We start from the raw sequence: 15931 nt of genomic DNA on the forward strand, positions 1-15931 counted from the left end.
GTGCATTGTGCCTCCATTTATCTGTTTGCTATGGATTCATGTTATGTTTAAAGACAATTTGACATTTGGGGGAAAAAAATATATTTTTTTTCAAACAAGAATATTGTTTAATCAAACAACAATTTTGCGGACCCCCTGCAGTACCTCCGCGGACCCCCTAGGGGTCGCGGACCCCCTGTTGAAGACCTCTGCTTTAGATCATGATGCGGTGCGTGTTGTGAGCCTGTGGAACGGCTATTTTGGCTTTCGGAAAGTTTTGAAAGCCGCAGCCGCACGGCCTCAGGGTCTCGTCAAAACCTTCCAAGACTCCTGTGAGGAGTCATTAGCATGCCAGCCGCGCCGCGCTCCGTCTCCACACCGGCAAAATAGGCCGCAGCAGCCTCAAAATGCCCGACTTATCACCGAGCGGCGTGGAGCCTGTCGTCTGACAGAAAGACGCGTCGATGCGGGGACCCTCGCGTCTCCTCCCGAAGCTACGCTACGTGCAGCGCGATAAGACCCCTCGCCCCCGCGTCTCCTCGCGAAGCTGCGCGCCGGCGCGATAAGACCCTCGCCAGGCAGACACCTGTCTCCCCACCATCAGCCATGCACACCAGCCAGACGGCAGACCCCCCCCCACCACCACCACCTCCCCAGAAAGAAAAACAAACAGACGCCAGCTCACCAGAGCATCAAGAGGAATAATTTCTCTCCCCTTCACGTCAGGCCGTTGAAAGCCTAATTATTTAACGTTTTGACGTATGACCGGAAACAAGCGATTTATCAGAATAGCGTGACGTCGGCTTGCCGTGGGCGCTCTTGTGTTTGCGCGGCGGAAGCTTTTCTAGAGACCGGAGCGTGGTTGAGTCGGTGTGATGCTTTAGGGACTTCGCTTAGAACATAATACACACTGCAGCTCCTAAACATTACATCTGCACTCATCCACACCACCTGGAATTACTATCAGACACATCTTTCACCCCTCCCCCTCCCTCCCTCCCTCTCTCTCTCCCTCTCTCTCTCTCTCTTTCTCTCTCTCTCTCTCTCTCTCTCTCTCTCTCTCTCTCTCTCTCTCTCTCTCTCTCTCTCTCTCCTCTCATGGATAATTTTTTGTCAGTTGTTAAGGAAAATGATGTTGCCGTGGGCGACAGTGTCCATATGACGGTGGCATTGAGAGGTGTGTGTGTGTGTGTGTGTGTGGGGGGGTGTGTGTGCGGGTGTGTGTGTGTGTGTGTGTGTGGCGGGGGGCTTCTCATCGCCGTGGTAACTGCAGGGACCCCCGCGGTGACGAGCACCTGCCCTTTGTTGCTCTTTTCCTTTGTTCTCTCCCTCCTTTTCATCGTCTTCAAGACTACCCTCTTCTGTTTTTCTTTTAAAAGGGTGTGTGTGTGTTTGCGTGCGTGCGTGCACTATGCTTGTGAGGCCCAAATGTCTCCATGAGTAGTTGGAACTAGGGGTGCAACTATGAATCGATTAATCAATTACGAAATTAGTTGCCAAATAATTTAGTAATCGATTCTAAATAGAATCAGCAACTAATTGTTGGTGTTTTTCCACTGAAACATAGTTTCATGTAGCTAGCTAAGGAGGAGTGTGCCGTCTCTCTTCCCTTGCAATCTGCTGAAAGCTGCACATGCATGATAGTGACTCTGAAGCAAAATCTAGCACATATTTGTCGCTATGTGCAAAACCACATCGCGTCCAAAAACATCTAAGGTCTGATTTTACCCTCAACACTGTAAAGAAAAGGATTACCTGCAACAAATTTCTACTGCACATTAAATTAAAGCCAATATAACTTTATCTGCAAAGAATACGGCTTGAATGTTTAATATGGCTTGAATGTTTATTTCTTTAATGACATATTTGAGTTTAATTGAGTACTGACACATGTGTAATAAGAGCTATTTTTTTATCAAATGTATGCTGGCAGAAGAAGAGCATATTTTTTAATGCTGCCCAAGTGGTCAGAATAGAGTGAGGGGAGGGTTACAGTTATGGCTAAGTGTCTCGCTCAGGGATACCTCGACACATTGCTGGGGCCAGGAATCGAACTGTGAATCGAACATGGGACCTTTGTGCTCTCTACCCATTCAGCTATGGCCGCCCAATGCATGGACACACAGGCACGCACACACACACATCTCTCTGTGTGTGTGTCTCTCTCTCTCTCTCTCTCTCTCTCTCTCTCTCTCTCTTCTCTCTCTCTCTCTCTCTCTCTCTCTCTCTCTCTCTCTCTGTTCTATCAGATGGTAGTAGAGAGCAGACACAGAGCTGTGTAGTTGTAACGTTCAAAGCAAACAGGAGACAGCCAGGCTCTGTCAATATTCCCCCTGCAATGATGCAACTATTAAAAATGGATGAGCGTGTGCGTGTGCGTGTGCGTGTGCGTGTGCGTGTGTGTGTGCGCGTTTGTGCGTGCGTTTGTGTGTGCGTTTTGTGCGTGCGTTTGGGCGTGCTTTTGTGTGTGTGTGTGTGTGTGTGTGTGTGTGTGTGTGCTCCTGCATGCCTGTGTGCCCACACACATGCACGCCTGCCTTCGTGCTCGGCATTTCGGTTTCTCATACCTCCCATCCATCTGTTTAGCATTCTACACACCTCTCTGTGTCCTGCAGAGCTGCATGCCACACACACATGCACGCCGCGCACGGCCGCACGCCTTCTGTTCACTGTCAACGGCTGTACAGATACACACGCAAATATATGCAGATATTAATAGTGTCATTCTCTCTCTCTCTCTCTGACCTGTGACCTCCCTCTCCTCCTTTTCTTTCTTCCTCCATCCATCACTCCCTCCTCTCTCCTCCTCCCTGACAGATGTCTCACAGCTGCTAAACATCCTTCAACATCTGCAGGGAATACAAACATGCATGCTGCCCTCCCATCTCCTCCTCTCATCTCCTCTTATCCCCTCTCCTCCCTTTTCTCTCCTCTCCTCAACTCCTCTAGACAGACAGACAGACAGACAGACAGACAGACAGACAGACAGACAGACAGACAGACAGACAGACAGACAGACAGACAGACAGATGCTCTTCAGCATCACTCTTAAACAACATTGTTTTTTGCCTTCAGCATTCATTAATCATTTCATTATGTAAAAAAAAAACATGGCGGGCTCAAATGATGGCCTTTAAAACACGCACGCACGCACCCACCCACCCACCCACCCACGCACACTCACACGCACACACACACACACACCACACACACACACACACACACACACACACACACACACACACACACACACACACACACACACACACACACACACACACACACACACACACATTGTGTATACGATATGAGGTGTTGCCAAAACATGTTTACAATGTATTCTAAGTAATGTTTTGTGTGTGTGTGTGTGTGTGTGTGTGTGTGTGTGTGTGTGTGTGTGTGTGTGTGTGTGTGTGTGTGTGTGTGTGTGTGTGTGTGTGTGTGTGTGTGTGTGTGTGTGTGTGTGCGTGCGTGTTTTCCTCAGCAGACAGAGAGAAAGCTGGGAAGAAAGATGACAGCATTCCGTTCAAACCTGACGTTCTAGGTAAGACGACTGTACTGTGTCACCCACATACCGTAAGGTTGTGGGTTTGATTCCGTCTTGAGGGCCTTTCACACCAAGCACTATAACTATGTTAGCATACACGACTGATGAACGATACGTTCTGTAAACAATGGCACCAAACATGTGCTGCACAGTCTACCACAGTAGGGGGAGAGAGAGCGAGAGAATGCGGGAGGGTGAAAGATCTCTGTTTCAGTGGTGCTGAAAGATGATATGGATAATCTGACTCTGATCATTAATTATAAGGAGTCGAGGTAGTTGTACCCCACCTGAGGTAATGACAGCTAGCCCACCAGCTAGAGTTAGCTTTTCATAGTAGTCTCCTCATCTAACAAACAATAACAAAACTTTCCGAGGGTGAGAAAGAGTGAGATTGACAGCATCCAATGGATATTGAATGACTGTCAATGCTTCTATTGTTCATAAATTTGCGATCGTGACCCGTAATGGGTTTATTTGTTTCCATTTGTACACTCTCACAGTTAAATAAGCACTGAGGATTTTACAGTGTAGATTGGGGTCCCAGAGATTTATATTCGCATTAATATTAATATCGAATCACATCGCTCAAAATTACAAATGTGTAGGGCCCGATATGAATGTGCTTCACCAACCAGGAAATGTATAGTCAAGAGAGTGTGAGCTGTGACGATCATGACGTTTTACTTGACGATTAATTGTTATACAAATAATTGCGATTAACGATTGCATTGTGTTTTTGACATTGAACATTGGGAACGTATAAATAAAAATTACATTTCTGTTTGGCTTTTAGGCTTCGTAAACAAAAGTTGGAAACGATGATGACGATAATGCCAAAAAATAATTGCGAATATCTCAAATAATTGCTATCATGTAATAATAATGATGTAATAATTGCGACAGGCCTGAGAGAGTTTGGAACTTGATAAACCGTGTCATAACAACCTTGCACTGAGGCAGAAGAAAAGAACACATTCTACTTCATAAGTCCTTATGGATCCTGGTTCATTCTCTGCCGTGGTATCAGCTGTATCTCTCTGGGGACAAGGCTTCTCTGAACGGCCTCGATCTGTCTCTCCTCGTTCATGTCTCGATTTCACATCTCAGAGGTTAGGAGGTTTTTTTATTAGCCCACACCAATGTCTGCAGTGGCTTAGAAGAAGCTCACACGATTGGCCCACGGTTGAGAAATGTAACGTCAAGCTTAGCACTTGATAAATTAAGTAGGTAATTAGGAAGAAGCCTTCTGAATGCTCTAAGATACGGGAGAGGTTCTTGGAGCCTCTAGAAGTGTAATGTGACAGGTAGTTTCTTGTCCACGTTTAAATTTTTAGGAAATTATTGTAACCATTTTCTTTTCTTAAATTCAATATTTTATTTCAATATATTGTAATGCCATTTGTGTGTATTGGGGGGGGGGGGTAAGAGGAATATTTGTAAAAATATTTTTTTCAAATTGAGATATCAATAAACATTATCCTTGCTGTCAGGTGGAAACCTCAATTGTCCAAAACTATTGGCACATTTTTGCTACTTTTGAGTGACATTCTAGTGTGACCAAGTAGGGCTTTGATTTATGAAAAAAACTAAAAATTAAATATGAAGATGAGTGCTTTCTGCCTGACAGCAACGAAATAAATAATTAAATAATAATAAGAAGCTTACATTCGAACAGTAAAGCTTCAATCTGTAACCTTTTATGATCTACCCCGGCTGGGGATTCAAACCCCCGGCATCCTGCGTGAGAGACCAAACATCTAAGAGAGCCCACTTGATATGGGGAAATATTGTACCCAATGAGCGTCAGATCACAACTCTCTCTCTCTCTCTCTCTCATCTCCTCTCTCTCTCTCTCTCTCTCTCTCTCTCTCTCTCCTCTCTCTCTCTCTCTCTCTCTCTCTCTCTCTCTCTCTCTCTCTCTCTTTACTGTGTTCAGAAACCAAAGGCTTGGACCCACGGCGACGGCTTCTACGCCGGAAGCTCCGGACTGCCCTGCCCTGACAACTACGCCAGCAGCTTCTGTGTGCACGGGAAGTGTGAGCTCAAGCACAACATACCTACCTGCAGGTATGCTATGCACGTATGCACGCACATGTACTGTCATGCACATGCACACGTCCGCGCGCACGCACGCACGCACACATACACACACACACACACACACACACACACTCACACTCACACTCACACTCACACACACACACACACACACACACACACACACACACACGTTTGTATTACTATACTTGTGCGGACATCAACATTTTAGGAAGACGATTTTATGATTGGTCTAAAGCCGAAAAATGTCAGATCTACGTATGAAATAGGGAAAAATCGACAAGCCCAACCCCTAAACCTAACCTCTAAATGTCTAATCCTAAACCTAACCCCAACCTGAATCTTTTTCTAATTATAAATGTATCTCAAATTATTTCAACCATGAAAAAAAAAATCTCGCGCGGACCAGGAAAAAGGTCCTCACAACGTCTATTCCTCAAATTCTACTATACTTGTGAGAGCGTTTGGTCCTCACAAGTATAGTAATACAAACACACACACACACACACACACACACACACACACGGGTGCGCGCGCACGAAACATGGCTACCTGTACTGAAGGTACTCACCTTGTCGGTAACACTTTACTTAAAGGTCGGTTATATAATGCATTATAATTGCATGTATAATGCATTATAATGCATTTATAAGGCTCCATAACAACAACTTATAACAAAGTTTATGAAGTATGCAGTTGATGAAGTGCTGGTCATAATGCATTATTATCTCAGCGGAACAGCACATTAGCATTAACTCACATAATTAAGTCAGTTATAAAGTGTCTTTAGACATAATTGTGCACAATTGCATAATTATGCATAATATAATGAGTGTTGTGAAGCCTTATGAGTGCATTATAATGCATTAGAAATGTGATTTTAATGCATTATAGCCCCGACCTTTAAGTAAAGTGTTACTAATGCAGGCTGAAAGCTTTAACATTGTCTGTGTACTCCTGGTAGGTGTGATGCAGGTTATAAGGGCCCACACTGCGAGGAGCCCCAGGACTTCAACATTCTCTACGTCGTCCCCAGTGGACAGAAGCTGCATTACGTCCTCATCGCCGCCATCATCGGAGCCGTGCAGATCGCCATCATCGTTGCCGTGGTGATGTGCATCACAAGGTAAGGATGAGGATGAGGTGCAAAGCAAACTAACAAATTAACCAAAATTGAAAAAAAAAAAAGGCTTTACAAAAAACAATAACTAACTTAAACAACGACAAAAAAAGAAATAAAACTAACGAAAATAATAGAGAAAATGTCCTTACTTTTAGTCATTGTCAAAAATCTTCCAAACTATCGGATCTACATGCCCCCATATTACAACCAAATTGAAAAAAAAGAAAGAAAGGGGGGGAAATAGAAAATAAGCAAAAGTTTAAACTTTAGACTGATGCTAGGTTTTTAGTTTACCTGTTTCCTAGTTAACCGAGACACTACACTGTCTCTCTGCATTTGCTGTATTTGATTGATGTATGGATATTATGTTTGTCGAACAACAACGTATAGTGTTTAAGTGGCTTGATTCTACATATTGAGGATGGTATGAGGGAACAGAGAGTTGTGATTGGCCCAAAGCCACACAGAATATAATGGACTTGGTTCCTGTAGAGGTGACACTGGCATTATCACCCAGGCAGCGGGCCAGCCTCATTCAATCATGTAGTAAAATAAAATATTGATTTTACCTTTTCATTATACAAGTCATTGTTGGCCCTGTGCTGGTGGTAAAACAGCCAGTGTGTTAATGCAGTGATTCTTAAATGGGGTCATGTGCACCCCCTAGGGGTGCATTGAGGTATTCCAGGGGGTACATGAGCAAAATGTTGAATATAAAATGGATAATTATTAATAATAAACTAGTGACAAACTTTGTGTGAACCTCTGTACAATATTATTGATAAGAAAGTCAACTAAATAGGGTTTTAGTGGTTCATTACTTGCCTGTTTAGATAAAGAAAATAATAATAATAATAATGAAATAAATACAATTTCTGCTTATATCTTCCGCATTGAGCTGCTGGTGCTGTTATTCAAAATGCTGTACTGTTTTTCAAACTGCTAATAAAGTATTCAATCGATCAACAAAAAAAAACTCTACAAGGGTCAGAGCCACAGCCCTATGGCAATATTAATATAATCCTGGAACAGGGGTCTTCAACTGGGGGTCCGGGACCACTAGAGGCTCCTCAGAGTTACTATAGGCGGGCTGCCAATTTTTTGTTTGATAGCAACTTAAAATTTTCACATTAACCACTTGAACCCTATTCTAAGGGGAACATGAGCCGAAAATAGCTGATCTACAAGCTTGCAAAAGGCCTTTTGAATTTGTAAATCAACTATTTTCGGCAAAGACATTTGTGTAGAGGGGAAAAAAGAGCAGACCAAATACAGAGCCAAAGTATTGAGCTTTTATGGGGTTAAATGTCTGAAAATACACATTAACATGAATCTAACATATAAACAAAAAACATCAATTGACACCGCACTGATGACAGTGCTGTCAAACAAGTCTATGATGCTATCTATGAAAAGGTTTTATCTGCAACACAATTTTATACAGTATGTAGTGTCTTTCTAGGACCCCTATCCTAGAAAGATTGTTAGTCCAGTAAAACTGTAAGCTTAAAGGACGACTTCACCCATTTTCAACCCATCTTCATATAAGTGGTCCTCACTAATGCTCATGATAAAATCAACCCGATCTCCAGAGATTACCGTAACATTGCACGGAACGAGTGCACTTCATTCCGTGGATAGCCGCCTCGGAACTCCCGAATTGCGTGCATATGGTACGGCGCTGCCTTTGTGACAAAACCATTTCGGAGGCGCGCAGTCACAGGCGAATTGTCCCCCCGTGAAGGACCACCGAGGGAGCTAAGGCGACCGAGTTGCCGTCCTGAACGGTGGGACATTCGCCTGTGCCTACTCAGCGCCGTTTGAGTTATGTACCGAAAGGCACAGAATCGTAAATTTTATTGTGCGGACTGCTCTGCTTCCGGGTTTTTCCGTGTTGCGACTGGTTACGCCCACCGTGGGACTCGCCGTACATATGCACGCAATTTGGGAGTTCCGAGGCGACTATCCACGGAATGAAGTGCACTCGTTCCGTGCAATGTTACGGTATTCTCTGGAGATCAGGCTGGATAAAATGGTAAAAACAAATTCTGCTCAGTCTGTGTCTCATAGGAAGGCTGTGGACACTTACCACTTACCCACCTACCAGTGACATCATCATTAGGCTTTTTTTTTTTTTACTTTATTGATTTATTTTTGTATTTCGATTTTTATTAACACGAGAACAATGGCTTCCATTATAGCATGCTAACTTTCCAGGAATAAAAACTCTGCAGTTTCTATTAGCTTGGATTCCCTGCCGATGATGTCACTGGTAGGCAGGTTTCTGAACTGTCCACAGCCCTCCTCTGAGACACAGACAGGGTAGACAAAAAGTTTACCATATTATAATGAGCATTAGTGAGGACCAATTATGAAGATAGGTTGAAAATGGGTGAAGTCGTCCTTTAAGTCTATTGACAACATGAGATTGAAGAAAATATATTCTCTCTCTCTCTCTCTCTCTCTCTCTCTCTCTCTCTCTCTCTCTCTCTCTCTCTCTCTCTCTCTCTCTCTCTCTCAATGCTATCAATTTCAGGAAATGCCCGAAAAACAACCGGGGCCGTCGGCAAAAACAGAACCTGGGACACTTTTCGTCGGACACTAACTCCAGGATGGTATAGCCTCGTGCTTTTTTTTTAAAGCAGCTTTTTTTCTTACGGCGCGGGGAAACCATTTTTTTAACATGAGATCTGTTGTATTATCCTCTTTCCTTTCCCATGGGAGTCAATTGAAAACAAACAGAAGAAAGGAGCAGGCGTTCATTCATTTCAGGGGCCTTATATATTTTTTTTCCTTTTCGAGGCGAGTCTTGACTTTCACAAACCTTTTGACATTGAATTTTCTTTGGAAGCCACTTTAGAGGACTGAGTTACATGGAACTGACTCAAGAAAAAAAAAAACCTTTGTCACTTTGCCATCGTACCGTAGTTATTATCCGATGTGGGGCTGGGCGATATATCCATATCATATCGATATTGGGATATGATTAGGGTTGGGATCCTTTAGGATTTTAAGGATTCCGGTTCCTTAACGATACCCTTTAACAATTCCTATATATAAAAAAATAAAAAATAAAAATCTATATCATTTTGGCCTTCATTAAAACTTTGGATAAGTTCAATCATACATTACAGTATTGCAAACTTATTATTGTGGTGGTTCTCAAAATGAGGTCCAGCGACCCTCTGGGTAACCCTCTGGGTAACTGGGGTTCTAAATGGACCCTTTACAGGTCTGTAACTCTGAGTCCATTTTAATGGTCCATTTGGTTCCATTTGTACACTCTCAGAGTTATGGTGGTCCTTGAAATTAAAAAGGTAGACTCATACCAGCTCTGACAGTGTGATAAAACCGGTTCCGATTCCGGTTCCTCAATGTTTGATCCGGTTCCTCCGGTTCCAGATCCCAACCCTACATATGAGACAAGGTATCGCCTGGGATTTAGGATGTCGTAATATCGTAATATGACATAAGCGTTGTCTTTTTCTGGTCTTATTAACTTAAGTCCTAATTTATACTTAAGATTTGTCAAAAACGTTTTGAAATAGCCAATCTACACATTGTGATGCGTTGTGAGCTTGTAGATTGCTATTTTGTTGAAACATTTTTAAAAGTAAAATTGATATTATTGTCACAATACGATATTATCGTCACAATATTGATATCGAGGTATTTGGTCTAAACATACAGTGATATTTGATCTTGTCCATAATATGGCCCAGCCCTAGTTGATTGTCTTAATTGCTATATTTGTTCATTACGTTGAATGCTTTACAAAATGTGGTACGTTTGGTCAAACTGGCTGAGCTGGAATTCTAGAATCGTAAACAGATGCTTTGGAATGTACCGGAATGTGCTATTTATTATTGTTAAAGATTGTTTCTACCCCCCCCCCCCTCTCTCTCTCTCTCTCTCTCTCTCTCTCTCTCTCTCTCTCTCTCTCTCTCTCTCTCTCTCACTCTCTCCCTCTCTTTCTCTTTCGCCTGTTGTCATTCTGTCACTTTTTTAACAAACAATGTGCAGCTGTTCACCAAATGCATTTTTTATTTAGTTGTTATTTGTTCGGGGAGAGTCAGCCAGGGAGATGGATATGTTTACACTTATTCTCTCATTATGTAAAAAAAAGAAAGAAGAAAAGCCACACTGTTTAACAAGCTAATAATTTATTAATATTATTATATGCTTTTTTATTAGGTTCTTATTTTTTTTTGTTAAAAATTATTATGTTAAATAATAATAATACAAGGATAATGTTTCTTTTTCTACTTTATATAATTCGAATAAGTGTATGACATGACCCGAGGGGACAAAAGAAAGAAAAAAACATACTGTATTGTAGGTTTTCCTGGAACTTTTAACCAACCAACACACCTGTTTATTTAACTCTGTGATCATTTTAGGGCTGTCCCCTCATGCGGTACGAGTAATTAATCTATTGGATTGTCTTAGTCGAACAAGTAGGGGTTTAACACCTAACTAATCGATTATTTAATCAATTATAGATTTTTTTTATTTTAGTGAACAAATTGACTTTTCTTTCAAAAGTGTTCAAAATATTTCAGAAATACAGATAATAGCAAATGTTGAGCTTGATGTGAGCTTGAGCCCTATTTAATTGCACCCATTCAGAGTTAAATGAACAGAGGATTGTGCTGTGTGGTATGACAGACAACGAGGGTGGGAAGGGTTAGTTCGTATCAATTGGAAAAAGGGAATGTTTAATGCTTTAGAAAAAGAAAGCACATCTGAAATAATGTCCATGTCTTGGACATCATGGTGGGTTGACTTCAAAGCATCCACCTGAAATGAGTCTTGACTTGCAGTGGAAGCAGTGGATTCAGCGTTTCTTAACAAACGATTGTAAGGACAGAGGTTGTTCTGTGTGGGGGGTGCGGGGTGGGTTGGGGGGTGCGGTGTGCTTCCCAGCGATTCCCAAGCGAGTTGAGCTCCAACGGCCTGCAATTGGCTTAGATGTGCGGCGGGTGCGCTTGTTTTGGTTCACTCAACGTCCTGCGTAGATGTGCATAACAAACACAACTTTTTGAGTGGTGCCAGCCACTCCTACACTTGACCGTGTGTGTGGGTCCGTCCGTCCGTCCGTCCGTCCGTCCGTCGGCTCCGTCCGTCCGTCCGTTTGAGCACGGCCTCAACAGCTGCAGCTGATTGCAACACAAGGATGCAACCAGTTACACTAATTCAAAGGCACCACTCTCTTCACACTGGGTGTGATTTTGAAATCAAGTCCAGTCTCACGAGACTCGACGCCTGCGTTCCTGCGGCCTCGCGCATCCACAAACGCACCGCCGTGTTGCAAACTGTAGCAGACAGGATATGGCTATCACGTGAACCCCAACAGGTGCTCCCTCCACGATTGGGGGTGGGGTTTTGAGCTCAAATTGCTTGGGAATCGCTGGTGCACGGTCGGTGTTAGTCCATATGATAGAGGGATAAGGTTAAGGATTGCACATTGCAGAGGAATGGTACGAAACATGCTTTCATTTTTTTAAATGAAAAGTCTTGGTTGCTGAAATGGACGTGAGCGAGGCTTCTCTTTGAATGTGTAAATTAAATGACATTTCTTTGTTTAGTTTCTTTTTGCTCTTAGTGTCACATTTGCTGCCCAGAAAGACATTCCCAAGCACAGCACGTTTTTTAAATGGATCCCCCACGCAGGGTGGGGGGGGGGCATGCCAGGTATTTGAAGGGTACGGTTAACCTGCTAGTGATGCCAACTTGTTGCACTGATTAAATCCTCAGTGTTCATTTAGTATAACAGAGCTTTTAAAAACCTTAGGAATAAAAGTATTGCTTTTTCCCCCAAAAAAATAATAAATAATGATTGTGAAATTATAATTATAATCATATTTTGTAATCATTTGACAGCAACTCCAGAATTATTAGGTTTGTTTACCTCTGTAGGTTGATGGCAGCTTTTATCCAGCCATTTTTGTTGGGTTCGGTACTTTTTATCCTTAATATATTTTTTTAAGGCAGCCTTTGTGGTACAATGTTGCAGACTACATGATTGCTGCCTTATAGAAGTGATGGGGAAATACAACCCTTATGTAACAATGACGTTGTAAAAGTGTGACACCTAGTGGCTGAAAGTTGTATGTGACCCTTTAACTCTGGGAGTGTACATTTGTACTCTCCTAGAGTTAAGAACGGATACATGAACACTGAGGATTTTACAGTGTAGCCGGCGTCTTTTTTCAATGCTTATTATTATAAACATCTTAATTCTTTCTGTTTACCTCCTGTTGACAGCGGAGACAGAAGAATATGACGTGACAGACTGATAAAAACATTAATGTATAAAAGTGTTCCGTCTTGGTTTACTGTCGATCTGAACGCGCTGCGGGGTTCAGAGGGTGGAACCTCGCTAGCGCGTCGTCATATCCTGTTTATTTCCTGTTTATCATTTGGTCCTCTGCCTTGTTGTTGTGTGTGTCTATGACAACAGAATCACAGACGTGCTGAGGTCACATGTGTCTAGGACGCAGGGATGTGCGTCTTCTGTCGTTTGTCCTCCCATCACGATCCATAATGTCTTAAGATGTCTGCAGACTGTGCCAGTTTACGTCATTATAAGAGAAAATAGGTTCTGAAGCGGTTATTTGGGATAGTTGAGGCGCTATATGGCACCGCTGCCGTACAAAGAACCTGTTTTTCTTTTTCTCCCAGCTAAGCACTGCAGAGGAATGGACCCGTTTCCGCGGTGGTGGGTGTGACCTCCTCGGATGCCCCCCAACACCCAAAGTTTCTGACACCGGCAGAACTTCATCTGAGCTTGTAGTGTTTTATACTCGATGTTGTGTTTTATACTCGATGTGGCTCCGCTCTGGGTTCTGAACTTAAGACCCACCCACTGTATATAGTATATCACGGATTGTTTACATCAACCTCCGACGTGCTTGGTCATAATTTGTCACTGAGATTTAGCAGTTTCTGGCGACGTATCTCTCTACATTAATGAACTGCAACTGCAAGCAACTGCCGGTTGCGTGTTATTGTTGCTCAGAGAGGGAGATAACTTTTCTTCAAAACTGTCCATGGTACTTTCCTGGCATAGCCTATTGCAGAAAAAAATAAGAAAACATCATAAATCATGAGCATTGAGTATTTGACCAATCACACACAATGTTCTGCTAGCGGGTGTTCGGCTAGTTAGAATATCTTGGAGGTGCAAGAACTGCCAAACCGAGCGTTAGCAACTCACTGCCGAAGTTCATTTGGTCTGCAATGACATCGTTTAGTTGACTTACCGAAGTAGATTGTTTGGAGTATGTTGACAGTTTTTAGCCTGGGATGGCCTCAAGGCGTACAAAATGACACAGTCTGTGGACAGCTTTTAGTCTGCGTTCAACCACTTATTTTATACTTCCTACAGTGCTGTCACATGAAAATAGCAGACCTGCAAGCTCACAACGTGTCGCGGATGTGACACGTTGTGAGCTTGCAGGTCTGCTATTTTCCGCGAGCAAAATCGTGGAATGGCAAAGTATAAATCAGTGTTTATCTGGGTCGTGCAGTAGGTGGTCGACCAAGGTTTCTCTTCATGTTGTGGACCTTCGCAGCTGTGACTCTGTCAATGTGAGTAGAATGTGTTTGTCATGTTGTTAATAAACTGCATGTGGGACTTTTAGAGGCTATTTTGGTCTCAACCAAAAAAATAAAAAAAACGGAAATGTTTTTTTAATGTACAACGTTTCAGACATTATTTGAGTCCTTGAGATGTTCGTGTGTCTGTGTGTGTGTGTGTGTGTGTGTGTGTGTGTGTGTGTGTGTGTGTGGGTGTGGGTGTGTGTGTTTCACAGTATGTAAGTCTGGACAGACAGAGGTGAATCTTTTCAGTACTTTAAACACACACCCATGCATGCTAGACAATGAACTACTAATGTAGCTTTTGCCTGCTTGCATATCTGATCTACCCTGGTGTCGGGTAGGACACATACTTTGTTGACAATGTCAACTAAGTTGTTTGAAGCGGACGGCACACCACAATTGGGCGTGTCACAAACCGTATTGTAATTTGGACATCGCTGCAATTACCTCCCTCTATCGGCAGAGGGAGACAACGGACATAACACTTATGGATTGTTGCTTTAAAACAAGAAAGGCTTTGAAAATACATTAAACTAGTGGTTCACAACCTTTTCTGGATCAGGGCCCACCTGAAAATCTTGAAAGTGTTAACTTTCAAGACCACTTAACACTCTTATTACAATGAGTACTATCAGAATATAGAGCTATTTAATACTTATTTTGACCAAAGAAAACCACTCACCCTACCTTTAAAATCTTAGTGTTTTGCCAATTATCTGGGCGGCCCACTTGCAATATCCACAGGTTGAGAAATCTGCTGCATCAAACAGCATGTTTGAACTGCTGCAGCAGATGCATGTGTAGGCTGTGTGTGTGTGTGTGTGTGTGTGTGTGTGTGTGTGTGTGTGTGTGTGTGTGTGTGTGTGTGTGTGTGTGTGTGTGTGTGTGTGTGTGTGTGTGTGTGTGTGTGTGTGTGTGTGTGTGTGTGTGTGTGTGTGTGTGGCCAAATGCACCCACATGTATAGTAGAATTTGAGAGATATCCATTGTGATTTTTTTAGTTTTTTTTTAATGATTATAGTGGAGTAAAAAGTGCAATATTTGCCTCAGAGATGAAGTGGAGTGCTATTATAAATAACTGTAAAACTCAAGTATAGTACAGATACCTCCAAATTGTTCTTAAAGGTATCATGACATTCATTTTCACTTTTTTTATTTTCAATGTTTTATTTGGGGTTTTATGACCTCAATTACACCCAAAAAAACTGAACTTAGAACATTCAGTGGATTTTCTGTGGTCTGGGGTTTTCTGAATAATTAGGCTGAAAAGTAATCTGAGCTTGGCCCTTCGACAGTGAGGTCATAGTCGATTAATCCCGCCCACTCTCCTCCTCGCCCCTCCCCTCCCCTATCCTTTCCTTTGGGGGGGGGCGGAGCAGAGGCGATGATTGACAGGCAAAATCCCTCACCAGCGACACCCGCAGGCAAAGATTTATTTTTTCATTGCAGTTGAAAAGGCTTTAGAAATGTGAGAGAAAAACACCTGCTATGGATCACTGGAATGGAATTTTCACTTAAAACTTTTTGTACACTTTTGAAGGACCAGGACAAAGACTTTGAATGTGGTGTAAAAGTGAATGTCATTAAACCTTTAAGAACAGTACTTGGTACTGTACAGGA

At 42.6% G+C, this 15931-nt stretch overlaps 1 protein-coding gene across 1 annotated transcript in view; it reads left to right on the forward strand.

Annotated features, from left to right (window-relative positions):
- The window catches only part of tmeff1a (transmembrane protein with EGF-like and two follistatin-like domains 1a), a gene marked incomplete at its 5' end in the record, with an annotated part of 100389 nt that extends 86039 nt beyond the window's left edge, over window positions 1–14350 (forward strand). Inside the window, 5 exon segments of the mRNA XM_080439958.1 lie at window positions 3464–3523; window positions 5463–5479; window positions 5481–5593; window positions 6549–6710; window positions 9244–14350. Of these exon segments, the coding sequence (XP_080296084.1) occupies window positions 3464–3523; window positions 5463–5479; window positions 5481–5593; window positions 6549–6710; window positions 9244–9328 (437 nt within the window). The 3' untranslated portion in view covers window positions 9329–14350.
- Window positions 14351–15931: the final 1581 nt, after the last annotated feature.

This window comes from Gymnoscopelus braueri (genome assembly GCF_963280865.1).
Source record: "Gymnoscopelus braueri genome assembly, chromosome: 10".
NCBI lineage: Eukaryota > Metazoa > Chordata > Actinopteri > Myctophiformes > Myctophidae > Gymnoscopelus > Gymnoscopelus braueri.